At 39.7% G+C, this 13,656-nt stretch overlaps 1 protein-coding gene and 1 long non-coding RNA gene across 4 annotated transcripts in view; one reads left to right on the top strand and one right to left on the bottom strand.

The window, feature by feature from the left end:
- The window catches only part of LOC132248558 (uncharacterized), a 132,245-nt gene that overhangs the window by 20,900 nt on the left and 97,689 nt on the right, over positions 1 to 13,656 (top strand). The window lies entirely within an intron of this gene.
- The window catches only part of PDLIM3 (PDZ and LIM domain 3), a 35,617-nt gene that overhangs the window by 12,398 nt on the left and 9,563 nt on the right, over positions 1 to 13,656 (bottom strand). For 2 of the 3 annotated variants that reach the window (XM_006276044.4, XM_006276046.4), the window contains exons 2-4: positions 13,205 to 13,356; positions 9,789 to 9,873; positions 2,797 to 2,864 (exon numbers count right to left, since the gene is read on the bottom strand). In XM_006276044.4, the coding sequence (XP_006276106.2) occupies positions 2,797 to 2,864; positions 9,789 to 9,873; positions 13,205 to 13,356 (305 nt within the window). Of the gene's footprint in view, positions 1 to 2,796; positions 2,865 to 3,319; positions 3,508 to 9,788; positions 9,874 to 13,204; positions 13,357 to 13,656 lie in introns of all 3 variants that reach the window. The other variant, XM_006276045.4, reaches the window with a different exon arrangement.

Genomic DNA, 13,656 nt, shown 5'->3' with positions numbered 1-13,656 from the left:
ACAAAAAGAGAGGCATGTTCCAAAGCAAGCGTGCAATCATCAACCAGCAAGCGTGCAATCATCAGCCAGGCAAAATACTCAGATGAGGGTTCAGTCACAGACACACAAGCCCATACTCAAGAGAAATAGCGACCATACTTTAGAGGACTTTGATCCTGCAGCAGGACAAGATTTGGAACTTATAACAGTCTTATTATCAAAGGTGGAATGCGTTGAGAAGAGGCCAAATGTAGCATAGCCATTGCAAGGAAAAGAAATGCAAAATTAGTATAAAGTTTCCATACTTCTGCCAGTTATTTTTGTCAGTGGGAAGTTGAAAGTTGTACCTAAAGTTGAATCTATTAGGGTATGAACAAACATTTGTGGGACTTAGCTCTAGTTTAGGCAACTTAGTTTAAGCCACCTAAACCTGAGCTGGGTTTTGCATATGCAGACATTCCTCACTTGCCTGAGAGAGAGAGTTGTAGGCAGCTGGAGTAGGTTGGGGGAGGAAGGACTTGGCAAGACCAGCAGGTCTGGTGGGTCTGTGGGGGAGGGGTTCTCTAGGTTGGGTTAACCTTTCATTAACTTTAATCAGGTGCACTATTTTTAGGGCACTCTAAGCCCTACAAATGCTTGCATGCTTTGCCATTTATATCATGCTAATTTTGGTTAGGGTGATCTAAATGTAATGCTTGTATGTGCCCTTATGCCCCAAAGAGATGTTTACAAGTGAGATGGTGGTTTTACTCCATTTAAAAAAAGAATATGTATGCAGCCCAGAGAGTAAATAACTAACTGGCAAACAAATGCTACTATCACTGCTTTGCAACCCTAGCATCATTTAAGTGAGGTTCATAATAAATAGTTGAAACTTGAAGTATACAGAACTTTACATTGCTAAAGTACTTTACAAACATTAACCAAATCATGTTATCAAATTAATTTTTGTAGCTTATTTGACATCTGCTATGCTATAAAATGGCCATTTTTCTAAAATATTCACTGAAAATGACAAACATCCCCACAAAGCATCGCATGATTTACATATGATGTCTCAAAAGACACAATAAATATAAAGTAGTCTTAAGTATCCAAAACTAAATAGTATGCGAGTGCTACCACAAGCATATAGTCAGTACCAGTTCTGCATGATACATCACAGACTTGGCAATCATTAGGTTGGCTTTTGCCTCTAGTTATATAAACAACAGTTTTTATAGCATGATTGTTATTGGATTATTTTAGTTTACAAAGAGTCCACAATCACCATTTTCTATGAAGGAATTTCAGTACGATCAGAAACTCTGTACCAATCAGCCCCTGGAAGCAAATTCTAATATTTTCCTTGGAAATGTGGTCAGTGTTATAAATATTTCTCATCAGATTTCACTAAAAACGGTAACAGCTGGAAAGATTGAAAACCATTAGGACCAAATGAAATAAAAAAGTAACCCAAAATCCACATTTTCCATGCTTAAATAGTGATGTTTCATTTTCATCATGGAAAAAAATGGATTTTGGATTATACTTTAATCCAAAAATTGGGGATTTTTTTTTAAATCAGAGAAAGCGGGAGCCCTGCTAACAAGCAAGTGAGCAGACCTTCTCTTCTGATTCCAGAAATGCAGCCACATGCTTGCAGCAGCTCAGGCCAGAAGGGGGGTGCTAGAGAAGATCTCTCTGCTTGGCTGCAGCAGACAGCTTGGGCCAAGGCTAACCTGACCTCCATGCAAAGGGGGAAAGGGAGTTGTGGGGGAGGTGCATTTTGTGATTCTGGGGGATTGTGAGTTAACTTGAATCTAGAGGGGATCTAGAATAGAAGTTAAATAAATTGATTTAACCTAAATCAATTAAGTCTGATACTACATCCATCCAGGTTTATTTTAAACCAGTTCCAGCTATTTTGAAAGCAGTTTATGTGCACTGAACTTCTGCTGTGTTACAGATTTGAACCGGTTTCTGATCACTTATACTAGTTTATGTGTAATTTTTGTCCCTAGTATAGATCTTGTCACTTGTGTGTCTGTAAGGTGTCTAATAAAAGGTACTCTAGAAGTAATTGTGTATAATATAGTGATAAAATAATTCTAATTCAAGTATTACACATCTAATTCTGAGAGAGACAGGGAGAGAAAAAAAAAGGATGCTAATATGCACAAGCTCTCTGCTTTGCAACTCATTAATACTCAGTTTTCTTTTATTGTGGCTTTCTGGAGCCATCAGCCTGCTGCAGCGTGACTATGAGGGTCTTTGCCACATAGGTGGATTAGAAGTTCATCAATTTCAGGGGAAGGGCAACCCCCCTTTGCCCTTCCCCTGAAAGATGAGAATGGGGGGGTTGCTCCCCACACAAACTGGGCTGGATTCAGCTCTTAAGTAGCAAGTTTACAAGTTATACACATGCACAAATTCCTGGCTCCATAAACTAGTAAAAACTGAGAGTTTGAGCTCAATTGTAAACATAAGCCACAGCCATTGCAGTCGTAGTGACTACAGTTGAGTTGTTCGAGATTCACACCAGTGTAAATTAGATTAGAATGCAGACTCACTTTTTTTGGTAGTGGAATTTTGAATGACAAACCTGAGCTTTGCAAAACATGCATTTTATTGTTTCAAGCTTGAACATAAATTATATAGCATGAAGTAATTCCAAATGCATTAACGTTGCTCATGAATAAACGTGAGCAATAATGAATTCAGAACAATAAACAACAATGCATTAACATTGCTCATGTACTAATAGGATCTGTAAGTGTTCATTAAAAAATACTCATGCATCTGCATCCACCACAACATACAGTTAGATCTTATAACCTGCTTAGGCCTGAGACTACGAAAGGTTTGGGACGAATATTATGCTTGTGCTCAAAGTATCCCATATCCTGTAAAGAAAAAAGGATCAAAATAAATTTCCTTCAGGTGATAAATATTTATTTGCTGGATAAATTAGATAACAGTAAGTTTACAAATTGTTATGAATCAATTGCATATATGTTATAAAGTAGTATATTAAAAACACGCTTTCTGTTACAGTGAGAAACACAGATGAGTAGAGGGCAGTGTCAGAGGGAAAGATAATGTGTAATATTGCAGTCAAACCCAGAGACTGGAAACTTTTAACCTATCTTAGTATTGCTACTATGTAGTTGAATACTCAGTCCTGAATGTCAGAAAGTAAGAAATTGCTTCATTTATCAACATTTCTGAAGAATGATAGAACTTTTGAGTGTCAGGAAGAAAAATAAAACAGCAAGAGCTGGACTTTTGATTTGAAAACAAAGCAGATTGAGATATAGCCACCAGAGAACAGATAATATGAGGAATTACCAATACTTACTTTTGAGTTGAGGTAGGAATTAAACCTCTCAGTTGTCCTTGAAGTGCATCTTGTATATTGCCAGATGAATACAGCCCAATTGGAGAATTATAGGAGGAACTCACTACCTGTCTTTTGTCATCAATATTTGCTGCTGCAACAAAAGGCTGGGCCCTTCTGTTATGAGCTGTACCAATAGGCTTGAATTCCTGTACATAATAGGCAGACAAAATACACAAAGCTACAATGCACACTGAAGCAAATAACAAGCAAAACCGACAACACTGCTTTTATTAAGCTCTGCATCTTTCTCCTTTGGGACTGCTTGACTCAGAAACACATAGGTTAGGCAGGCATTGTATGCTTTTCCATGAAAATCCCATGACCTGTGAAAGCCATGTGAATTCAGATACTATTGGTCTGCCACATGCCAAACCAAATTAGTGGTGTGTATGCAATATATGTGCAAAACGTCAGTAACTTCTGAAATGGTATAAAGGTAAAAATATTTAGGGTATATTCGGCTTAATTGCTTCACTTAATTGTTAGTTGGTCCCTGTCTTCTTTTGTGTGTCTTATTAACACAGCAGTAGGAGAGAGAAACACAATTTAAAAAATGGCAAAATAGAACTGTAAACTCAAAAAGCCTAGAGAGGAAATGATACAGAAGTCTTAGCTAAAACTGACTAAAATCAATTTAGCTAAATTGATGTTAAATAGAGAATGTCCTTCTGAAGTGATTCTGTATTTCAAAACTAATACATAAGTCAAGAATCGGTGTGAATTATGTGGCAGAATTGAAATATTTTAGCATCATAGTATAAAAATTAGATGTGCTAGCTAGGAATTGGGGTTTTTTTGGAATACTTTTTGTTAGGTGTATTTCTGAAATAATGGTGATTTTTATTGTACCAGATCATTCTCTCCTGCACCCCACAGGTACCTTTCCTGACATCTCATTTAGGGCCTGAGGGAAGGATAAAATCTGTAGGACCTGTTTCTAAACCTAAAGACTTATGGAAAATCTGTGGAGTACTGCTGCAGGCCTGTGGAATTGCATTGTCTTGGGAGAGCCTCTTAGACTCTAGGTCCTTTGACTACCCAGGAAGATGGATAGGTTCTGTAGGAAAGCAATGAGGTTTTCTGCTGCATTTTCTGTAGCTAATTCCCGGTGAGCTATATAGGTTAGAGTCCCCCTGCCTGCTCCCCTGGAGATGACAGGGAATTAGGACCAGATGGATTTCCTGTTGGGGGCATGACAAAACAGAAAAACTTAGGCCATTACTACCTTATTTTGAATACAAATGACTCACTCCACAGAGCAGAAAACTCTCTCAGAGCAAAGATATTTTGTCTTTTGCTTCTTAGGAGAAGCAGTAAGACCTCTAAGAAGTTAACAAAGATAAAATCCTCAAAACAAGTAAAACCGTTTCCACCTGTGAAATCCTTGCAGGTTTGATCCTGGTTGAACTAGATGATCCTTTGAGGTCCCTTCCAGTCTTACTTCTGCATGATTTCTATGATAATATATCACCCTCAGGTATGTGGCTTAGCAGGAATCTAAATTCTAATATTGCTAAATCAGATTATTCTTCTTTTTAAGTTGTAGAGGCCTACAGTTTAGTAGCCAGAGATCCTGATTTTATTCCTAGTTTTGCATATATAGAATTTATTTGGAAACCACAGCATGTGATATTTGTTGCTATGGATTTTTGCATATGCATTTGTATGGGCAAATCTAATCTTCCATTTTAAAGTTGACTCTGCAAATGTGGATATCCTTAAGAAAAGGTTATATTTTCTCGCAACCAAACAAACCACTCTCAGCAGTATGCTAAGTAAAGTTCAAAAGTAAGAGCAGTTGTGTATGTGGTTCCCATCTTTAGATAATGCTAACATATTTTTTAGGAAGAGCAGTGCCAGAACCTAACAAACAAAATAACAACATCTCTAACTGAATTAAAGACTGATATTTGAAAAAAATTAAATAAACATATGCATTTGATTAAACCAAAATACAGAAAAAAAATTACAACTCTATTCAGAAGCTTTTCTGAATAATTCAAAAGCAGCATGAAAGTATTTACATGAATTGGCCCTGTAAATGTATTAATAAAATAGCAAATTTAGACATTATCTTTTAAAAGAAGGAAAATCATGGATACACAGGATGCCCACCAGAAGATGCAAATACATGTAGTAGAAAACAGTTCTACCAAAAGAAAAAGTTAAGCAGTAATAAACTGGAAGAGACTTTAAGAGCAGCACAAGGGTAAATCAATGCAAAAGTTCACTTTCAATTTTGTGTTTCTGCACACTGATTAAGTGATGCACTAGAACAAGGTATATTAATAAGTAGAGTTTATTTTTATTGTTATGCAGAATTACGTTTATTCAACACAGTTTCAAAATATTTAAACTTGATTGGGTCTGGGCCCATCTACATGAGATACTTAATGAGCAGAAGACTAATTTTACTATGCATTAGCGTGGCAGGAAAAACCTGTGCTAATGCACAGTAGATTTAGTCTACTTCTCATTAATGTCACATAAAAAAACCTTCATCTGTGCTAATCCACAGTAATGCCACTTACAGCTCAGTAAACTAGTACCTATCATCACAGGTACTAAACTTAATGTGCTGTAATTATGGCACGTTACTGAATGTGTAGACACACTCTCTGTCATATAAATTTAGTTTACTATGAGCAAACAAAAAATAACCTTGAAAACTGAATTTCATCCAGTTTTTAATTTTTGTTGATAAATGAACATTGAACAGGATGTGACATCATAATGGCATGTTCACAGTATAACAATTGTCATGTGTATTTGCCATGCTATAATTAGTTAGACTGAATTCTCTTTGAAAATCACTAACTACAGAAAATATCAATGACAAAACATACAGCAGCAAAATAGTCCAGCTCTTGTGTTTATTAGAATCAAATAAAAGTGTGAAGGGTGCTTCATTATTCCAGAAGTTGAACATGAGCCAAAAGCAGTTCATATTCCAAACAGGAATAAGGAAAAATTATACTATTTGATTTATTTTCATTGATTTGCTAACAGATGACCTCTTTTAGCATAGGGCTAAGTCACTTTCAAGGCTATCTCTGTCAGAAACAGAGTGAATGTGACCCAAGCAGTTTTTAAACCTCTGTGAAGAACCCCATGCTCATAACACAATGTTGGGAAATGATGGAAATTCATATTAAAGCCAGGGTTGTGAGGGAGAAGGGATTGGGAATTACATTTTAGCAAAATTATCATGCTTTAAAATTTAATTGTAATTAGTAATATACTGTGATCCCATATTTTATAATACTAATTATTAAATGTATTTTCTGGCATTATTTAGATTACTAACCTTAGTTGTATATATTCTAATGAAATCTGTAGGGGAGGTATAATATTCTCATCTATCCAAAGAGCAAGTCACACCGAACATCATATTTCAAATGACAGGAAATCCAAAGATTAAAGCCAAAGTAAAAGTATATATTTAAAAGAACTCACAATGAGGGAAACAAATATTAATGTTATTGAGGTGAATAAGGAAAAAAAAAAGTTTTCCCAGGCTGTTTTACATTGGTAGTACAACAAAAAGCTGCAAACCAAAGGAGGTGTTTATAAATTAATATAACATGCATTTGCCATTTACATAGATCTATTATCTCATTTTGTTTAAATTAGTTGACATCCTTTTTTGATATAAGATCACATGTGGTTGTGTTCTTAATCTTGCATATAGGCTATTATTTCCCAATATTTATTCATTATACCATATGCTACTTCAATCAAATGAAAGTAGCTAGCTTGTTCATGTCATGTCAGAACCTATTGAGATGGCTCTAAGACAATATTTTGTATTGGAACAAATTTAGCAGTGTTGCTGCCCTAGGTTCCATTGCTGAATTTTTTCTTGATTATGTCTTTTGTGTCTCAGGAGGGGAGGGAGAGGGAAGGGATTTGTGATACTCACTGCTGCTACTGCTTTATTATGATAAAATTTCCAAGTTCAAGTTCCATACCAGGAATTAGACAGATGATGATGATGATGATGATGATTATTATTGTTTTCAAATACATATGGCCTTCCGTGAGGTGGCAGTGCATCTGCTGACTTTTAAATTAAACTCTTTGTTAGCATGCTGGTGTAAGAAACTACTTCTACCTTTATTTATAATTGTCATAAGCAGAAAACATGTGATTCTTTAAGTTTTTTTTACCGTCATAGCTAGATTTTTGCTAGGTAGAAATCTTCATTCATATTATTATTTACATTATTTTTTTTCTGTAACATTCTTGTTTTTTCCCTAATGTTTCCAATATTAATTGCAGCAACACTGAACTTTTATCAGTTTTCCTTCTGGGCTAGAATAAAAAAAGCTATGGTTGGATTTTGAAAGGGGTCCTGTGTTTACCATATCTGTGATCTGGAATAAATCCAATTATGACTCATGGGGAGGAAATGCTTTTAATAGGAAGTTATGATTTCCCCTGTTTGCAGAACAGCTAGTGAATTATAAGTTTATTGATGTAGGAAAGTTTGTGGAAAAGAAATGATAGTGCTTTGGATTTTTCCATTCATTTTGGCTCGAGGACTTTTATTTAATTCAGTTATTGCACCTGTCTTTCTCACTGTTGTCAGCAACTTCTAACTTTTGTGAATTAAAACTTTTAAAAAGGCTGTCAATAGGCAGCCCCCCAGCTTTTGTGCCATCTGGGTTGTACATAGAGTGATTTATAGGCCAGGGCAAGGGGAAGCAGAGCACAGACAGCTTCCAGAACCTGTGTCCTGGGGAAGCTGTCCCTTTTAAAGTGCTGTGAGTACCACCCAGTTGGGCAGCACATCCAGCATTTGAAGTCTGCTGACCATGAACCAGGGCCAGGAATAACTTCCCAGGTCTGGGTGCTTTTCAGTCTCCTGGCAATCTTCCATGGCTGCAGGGCCACCCAACTCCAGGTGGTCATGCAGCTACGGCACAGCTGCTACCTGCCCTTAATGTAGCTCTTGGAAGATATGGAGTCATGTGAGGGAGAGGACAATTTTCCTGCAGCTGCAAGGGTACCTAGGCATGGTCATAAGCTCTAGAAGCCTTGCAGCTACAGGAGAACTGTTATCTCGGTGGAATGGCAAGAGGGCAATGGGTAAGGACTCTTCTCTTGCAGCAGAAACCACCCCCTGGCTCTGAGAAGGTTCCTGCCACAGGAGAATGGTCCCTGTGCCCATCCTGCTGTCAGCTGATTGATGGGACAGGTGTGGGGGAGAGGAATTCTCCTGGAGCTGGAACTTTCCTGGGCTCTAGGAGGGCTCCAGTCCTGCACCTGCCGCCCACTGCACTCCTCTGGTTCCTGGAGGAATGTACTAGGTGGGGACTTTTCTTTTCGGAGGAACCCTCCTGGAGCTCTGGGAAGGTTCCTGTTTCAGAAGAATATCCCCCTTTTGCTAATCAGCTGACTGGTGGGATAGGGTCCTCACTGGGCTCCTTGACAGTTTTCCCCTGGGTGGGCTATCAGGGAGTTAGTGGTCTTCATCTCTCCCTCTCCTTTGGAGAAGGATAGAGGGAGAGCAGAGGACTATAGGACACTGGATGTCTCTCTCTCTCCTGAGAGAAGTGTATAGACATTCAAATTAGATTGGGAGGAAGAAGATCTTCTTCATAGGTAACCAATCTAACTTGCAGAAGAGCCATTTTTCTTCTTCAAGAAAGTTCTTGGACATCTACGTGCTCTTCTTTTTGTGCCAGAAGAAGGCTTTTCTCCCAGCACAAATGGGATGTTTATATATGGCCTAAGTGGCTAATTGTTGACAAGCTATGTGGAAACTTTCCCCATAAACATACAGGCTTTAGATACAAGGTTTTTATTGGGAAATAATGCAAACTGATTTCATTTTGTCTTGCTCATGGACAAGGATCAGGACTTTGCTTCTCTCAGCCACAGAGAAAATGAACTATTGCCTAGCTGAATATTTAAAATTTCCAGAAATTCAGAATTTCTGTGGCTTTATATAGTGTTGCAGTTATTACTGAATTGAAGAGAACCAAGATTAACATTAACTGAATATTAAATTATTCAATTGATTATCACACCAAAAAGTCTGCTGTGCTGTCACAATAGAATAACCCTTTTGAAGAAATTCCTAATATGATGGATGAAATATGAAAAAGAGAGACAGTAATTTTAATGCTATTCATATTAGAGGGCATATTTTCTACCTCTAATAGATGTACAGTGAAGTTTTGGGAGTATTTGGGACGTCTTGGGCACAAAAGATTTAAGTTTAATTTTAGCCATGAATGTAAAAAATTTAAAAGGCTATTCATTTAAAATTACATCCCAATACAGTTAATATTTTATGTTTTATATCATAACAGTTAATTAGGCAGTTAGTAAAGGAAGGGCTCTATAGAGAATTAAAATGACCATGGATGAAACAGTATAGCTATTCTAAAGTAGGTTGGTGACTTATAACAGTTCATACCTGTGGTTCAGCTTCCAAGTTTATTTTGAAGGGATGTTGTTTGCCATCTTCTGAAACTTGTGGAGACCACAATTTAGTTTCTGCCCTATAAAAAAGCAAAAAAAAATCTCATTATTATCATAGTTCATCAACATTCAAAATATAATACAGTCTGAAACTCTGCATGGTTTAAGTTCTAAAATCCTTTTGAATGTTGCAATATATGATATTTTAATGGATGCAGGTAACTTATGTTGGTTTTGCATACTTATTATTCAGAAAGCTTACATAACCTATACGTGTTAGTAAATGAAGTTATCTTATTCTAATGATTATAGCTGGCTTTAAAATTGCCCCTTCCAGACTTTAGCGGGGCAAGGAACAGGGTTTTTGTGGGATGTATTCTTCCATATTATTTTTCACCTGAGGCTCTCAAAATGCCTTATAAACATAGCAAAAATAAGCCTAAAATCATTAATTTGTTGTTGTTATCATCAAATCCACTTCACAGTTTGGAAAATATAGAAAGACTTACAGCTACTTTTTAAAATCAGAGAAGTGCAAGTTATTGATTCTGTTGAAAACTTAATCTGGGTAACTGCAAGTAGTGAGTTACATAATAGTGGTAATTATGTGAAAAAAATTGGAATGCATTTGCACACATTTTTACATTCTTAAGCAAGTTATTGAAAGATAATACATCAGAGAGGATGTTGTCTGTTTACTGGCAAAGAAGCAGCAGCTCTTTAAGGCATTCCTGCTGCACAAGAGGAGGTACAACTTGCTGATCTAGAGCAGTGGTAGGGGGCTCAGTACCAGCAACTGCACTGGTTCTGCAGTGCCTGGACAAGCAGCCTCTAGGGAGTCTCCATGCATCTGAAGAGCATACTTTAGGCAAGTCTTGCTTTTTTGACTGGTGAACCTTATCCTGAGGTTCTTCTTTATACCTTTGAGTGAATGCCAGGTTTTTTTGCAAGATAGGGGAGTCAATTCAGGTGCTCTGGATGCCCCTGTTACTGGTGGCAGAGACCTGGGCAGTGTACTGAATGTTATGTCAAACAGTCTGGCTTATTTTAGATGGTTAAGTCCAGGGATATTGTTACAAGCTTCAAGGTGACTTTCAGGGGAGTGGGCATATATATAGTAGCCCAGTGACTATTAAAGACAGTCCCTTAGAATGACTGGGATCTGTAAGAAGACTAGCTCCCAGGAGAAGGAGCCAAGGGCTAGGGACAGACATCACACAAACCGATTTAAGTGATCAGAATCTGGTTTAAACCTGTAATAGAAAAGATGTTCAGCGTACACAAACTAGGTCAAAATAGCTGAAACCAGTTTGAGATACTATATTCAATCAGGCTTATTAGACTCAACTGATTTGGGTCAAACCAGTTTATGTAATGTCTGTCCCAGACCCCTTCCTGGTTTAACTTAAACCAGACCCCCTCAGCATCTCCATATACTCCAGCCAAGTAGGAGTAGCCCTGCCCCTCTGCTCCCCAGCCAAGCAGGGATAGGCAGGGGTGGGGGTCTGGCCAGAGAGGGGTTTAATTCCCCCTGTCCCTGTCCCATTGGCAAGGACCCGAGCTGGGTCTGCTGGGCACTCCCCCCTTGCTGCTGCAATAGTGGGCCAGTGTGGCACCTGAGGTGGGGGGGCAGGAAGGGGGGTAATTCTCTCCTTATTCTGCTGTTTGCCCTGGGCATAGAGCGAGTGGCAGTGCCCAGGGGACAAGGTGGGGAATAACCCTACTCCCAACCTAAGTGGCCCTGCCAGCTGGAATCTGGCCCCACCCCTGCCTAGCAGCTGTAGTGGGGAGCACCATGACGGGGGCAGCAGCCCGTGTCATGGTTTCCCTGAGTGTTCCCATGCCTCTTCCTGGGGGAGCATGTTGCAGAGTGAGGAAAACTGTTGTGGGCTGTGGCAGCAATACTGGGGAAGGGGAGCTGCCACATTCAGTCCGCCACAGCTCTGCCTGCCCTGCAGCACAGCACCCCTGCCAGGAAGGGGCTTGCGCTTCCTGACTCTGACAGGGGCTGCTGCCCTATCAAGGGCCCTTCCCTCCCCTCCCCACCACCGCTGCAGCAGCTGGGTGGGGGCATGGCCAGACACTGGCTGGCAGGGACTCTTAGTGGGGGGCAGGGAGTGGGTTTATTCCTTTCTCTGTCTGGCAGAGTGGGCAGGAGTGGGCTTATCCCACTACTTGCCCTGTGCATGGAGTTGGCAGAAGCTGTGATTGTGGCGGGCAGACCCCGCTTAAGTCCCCTGGGGGCAGAGGGGGGATTAACCTCCCTGTCTGCCCCCTCTGCCTCAGGCCATGGTGCCCTGCTGTAGCAGTAGTGAAGGGGGAATGCTAGGCAGACCCCAGCTCAGGTCCTTGCTGGTGGGTAAACCCCCCTCTGGCTAGTTTGTGCCAGGCTACTGATGGGGGCCTGGTTATGCCCCCTCCCCGCCACAGCTTCCCTATAGCTGAAGGCCCACTTTAGCACCCCCACCCCCCGGCTTCTGGCCTGAGCCACTTCAGGCATGTGCCTCTACTTCATGAATGTATGTTCACTTCCAAATTGGTTCAATCTAGGCAGGTTAGACTAACCTGCAAAGGTTGAATCAATTCAGACTCTGGCTTTTTGAATGTCTGTCCCTCGCCAACGGGGAAGAACTCTGGAGTTTAAGGAACAAAATGTTTCAAGCATCTGTAGTGAGGCAGAAGAGGGGGTTCTTTTCTGCCCTAGGGATATGAGGAATGAGGTACTCCTACACCTGGCAAGGCAGGGTGTAGCCCAGATGGAAACAGGGCAGACTTTTGCCGAAGCTGGCAGCCTACAGATGTGGCTGGCAGAGTGCTTGAAGGAGCTGGAAGAAGCTGCAGTGACAGAACAAGAAACTTGCCTCATGCTACCAGATAAAGCTTCCTGCTGAAATAATCCTGCAGAACTAACACATGGCTAAGGAAGATGGAGGCGGAAGTGGCTGCATTAAAAGAAGAGGTAATGCTGTGGTGAAAACCTTGCCTGGCTCTAAGATGCACACTAAGGGAGAAATGTGTTAATGTAGCAGGGATCCCTCTAAGGGCCAGGGGCCAGTCAGCTCTGTTCCCTATCAAATCCAACTGGGAAAAGGGTTGGGTATTTTCTGAGAAGAGCTGGGAGTCCAGTTAAGAGTCTGGCTCCTCTGACTAGCTCTGGAGTGTACGTATAGAGAGAGGCCGCTGGCTTACACAGGTTGGTTGTGAGAAGAAGTTTTGCTTTGGGTTGGTTTGAATCTTGTTTAAATTAGTGAGCTGTGCCTGTGGAAGGAGCCTGAAAAAGTCTTGGTGTATGGTGTTAGGGTGAAGTTGCATGTTACACTTGGACCATGCTAAGGATACTTAAAACATAAAAATTGGTTTGTTAAGGTCATGGTGAAAAGGAAACAACTGTCCATGCACATAATGAGGTACCTTTGAATTTTGAGGCAAAGCTGATGTGATGCTGCTTTAATTCTCTCCTGTGCATCATTGTGAGTCATGTTTTCTGTATTGTAGCCATCAATAGCCAGGATAACATCACCAGGACACAAATTAGCTGTTGAAGCCTTGCTTCCTGGAGTAATCTGAAAACCATACAACTGGTTAACCATGTTTAGTTCAATTAAGGCCCCAAGCATGCCTATCAATTGGTAAAATAAGAAATTTTAAATTTCACTCTTTGAATAAGTCTTGTATAATTTTAGAAGCTTTGAAGATAAAATCTAATGCAATCTAATTTTCACACAAATAACTGCCTGCATAATTACAAGAATGGTTGATTGAGTATATACTTCTCTAACTATTCCCTTCTGTTGTTTTTTGTCAATTAAGTTGTTACCTCTTGAGGTGAAGAGAGAGTGCAGTTTCATTGCAATTCCTAATTT

This window comes from Alligator mississippiensis, chromosome 2 (genome assembly GCF_030867095.1).
Source record: "Alligator mississippiensis isolate rAllMis1 chromosome 2, rAllMis1, whole genome shotgun sequence".
Lineage (NCBI taxonomy): Eukaryota > Metazoa > Chordata > Crocodylia > Alligatoridae > Alligator > Alligator mississippiensis.
Note: the sequence above shows the minus strand (reverse complement) of the source record. Positions and strands in the feature narration are given on the sequence as shown.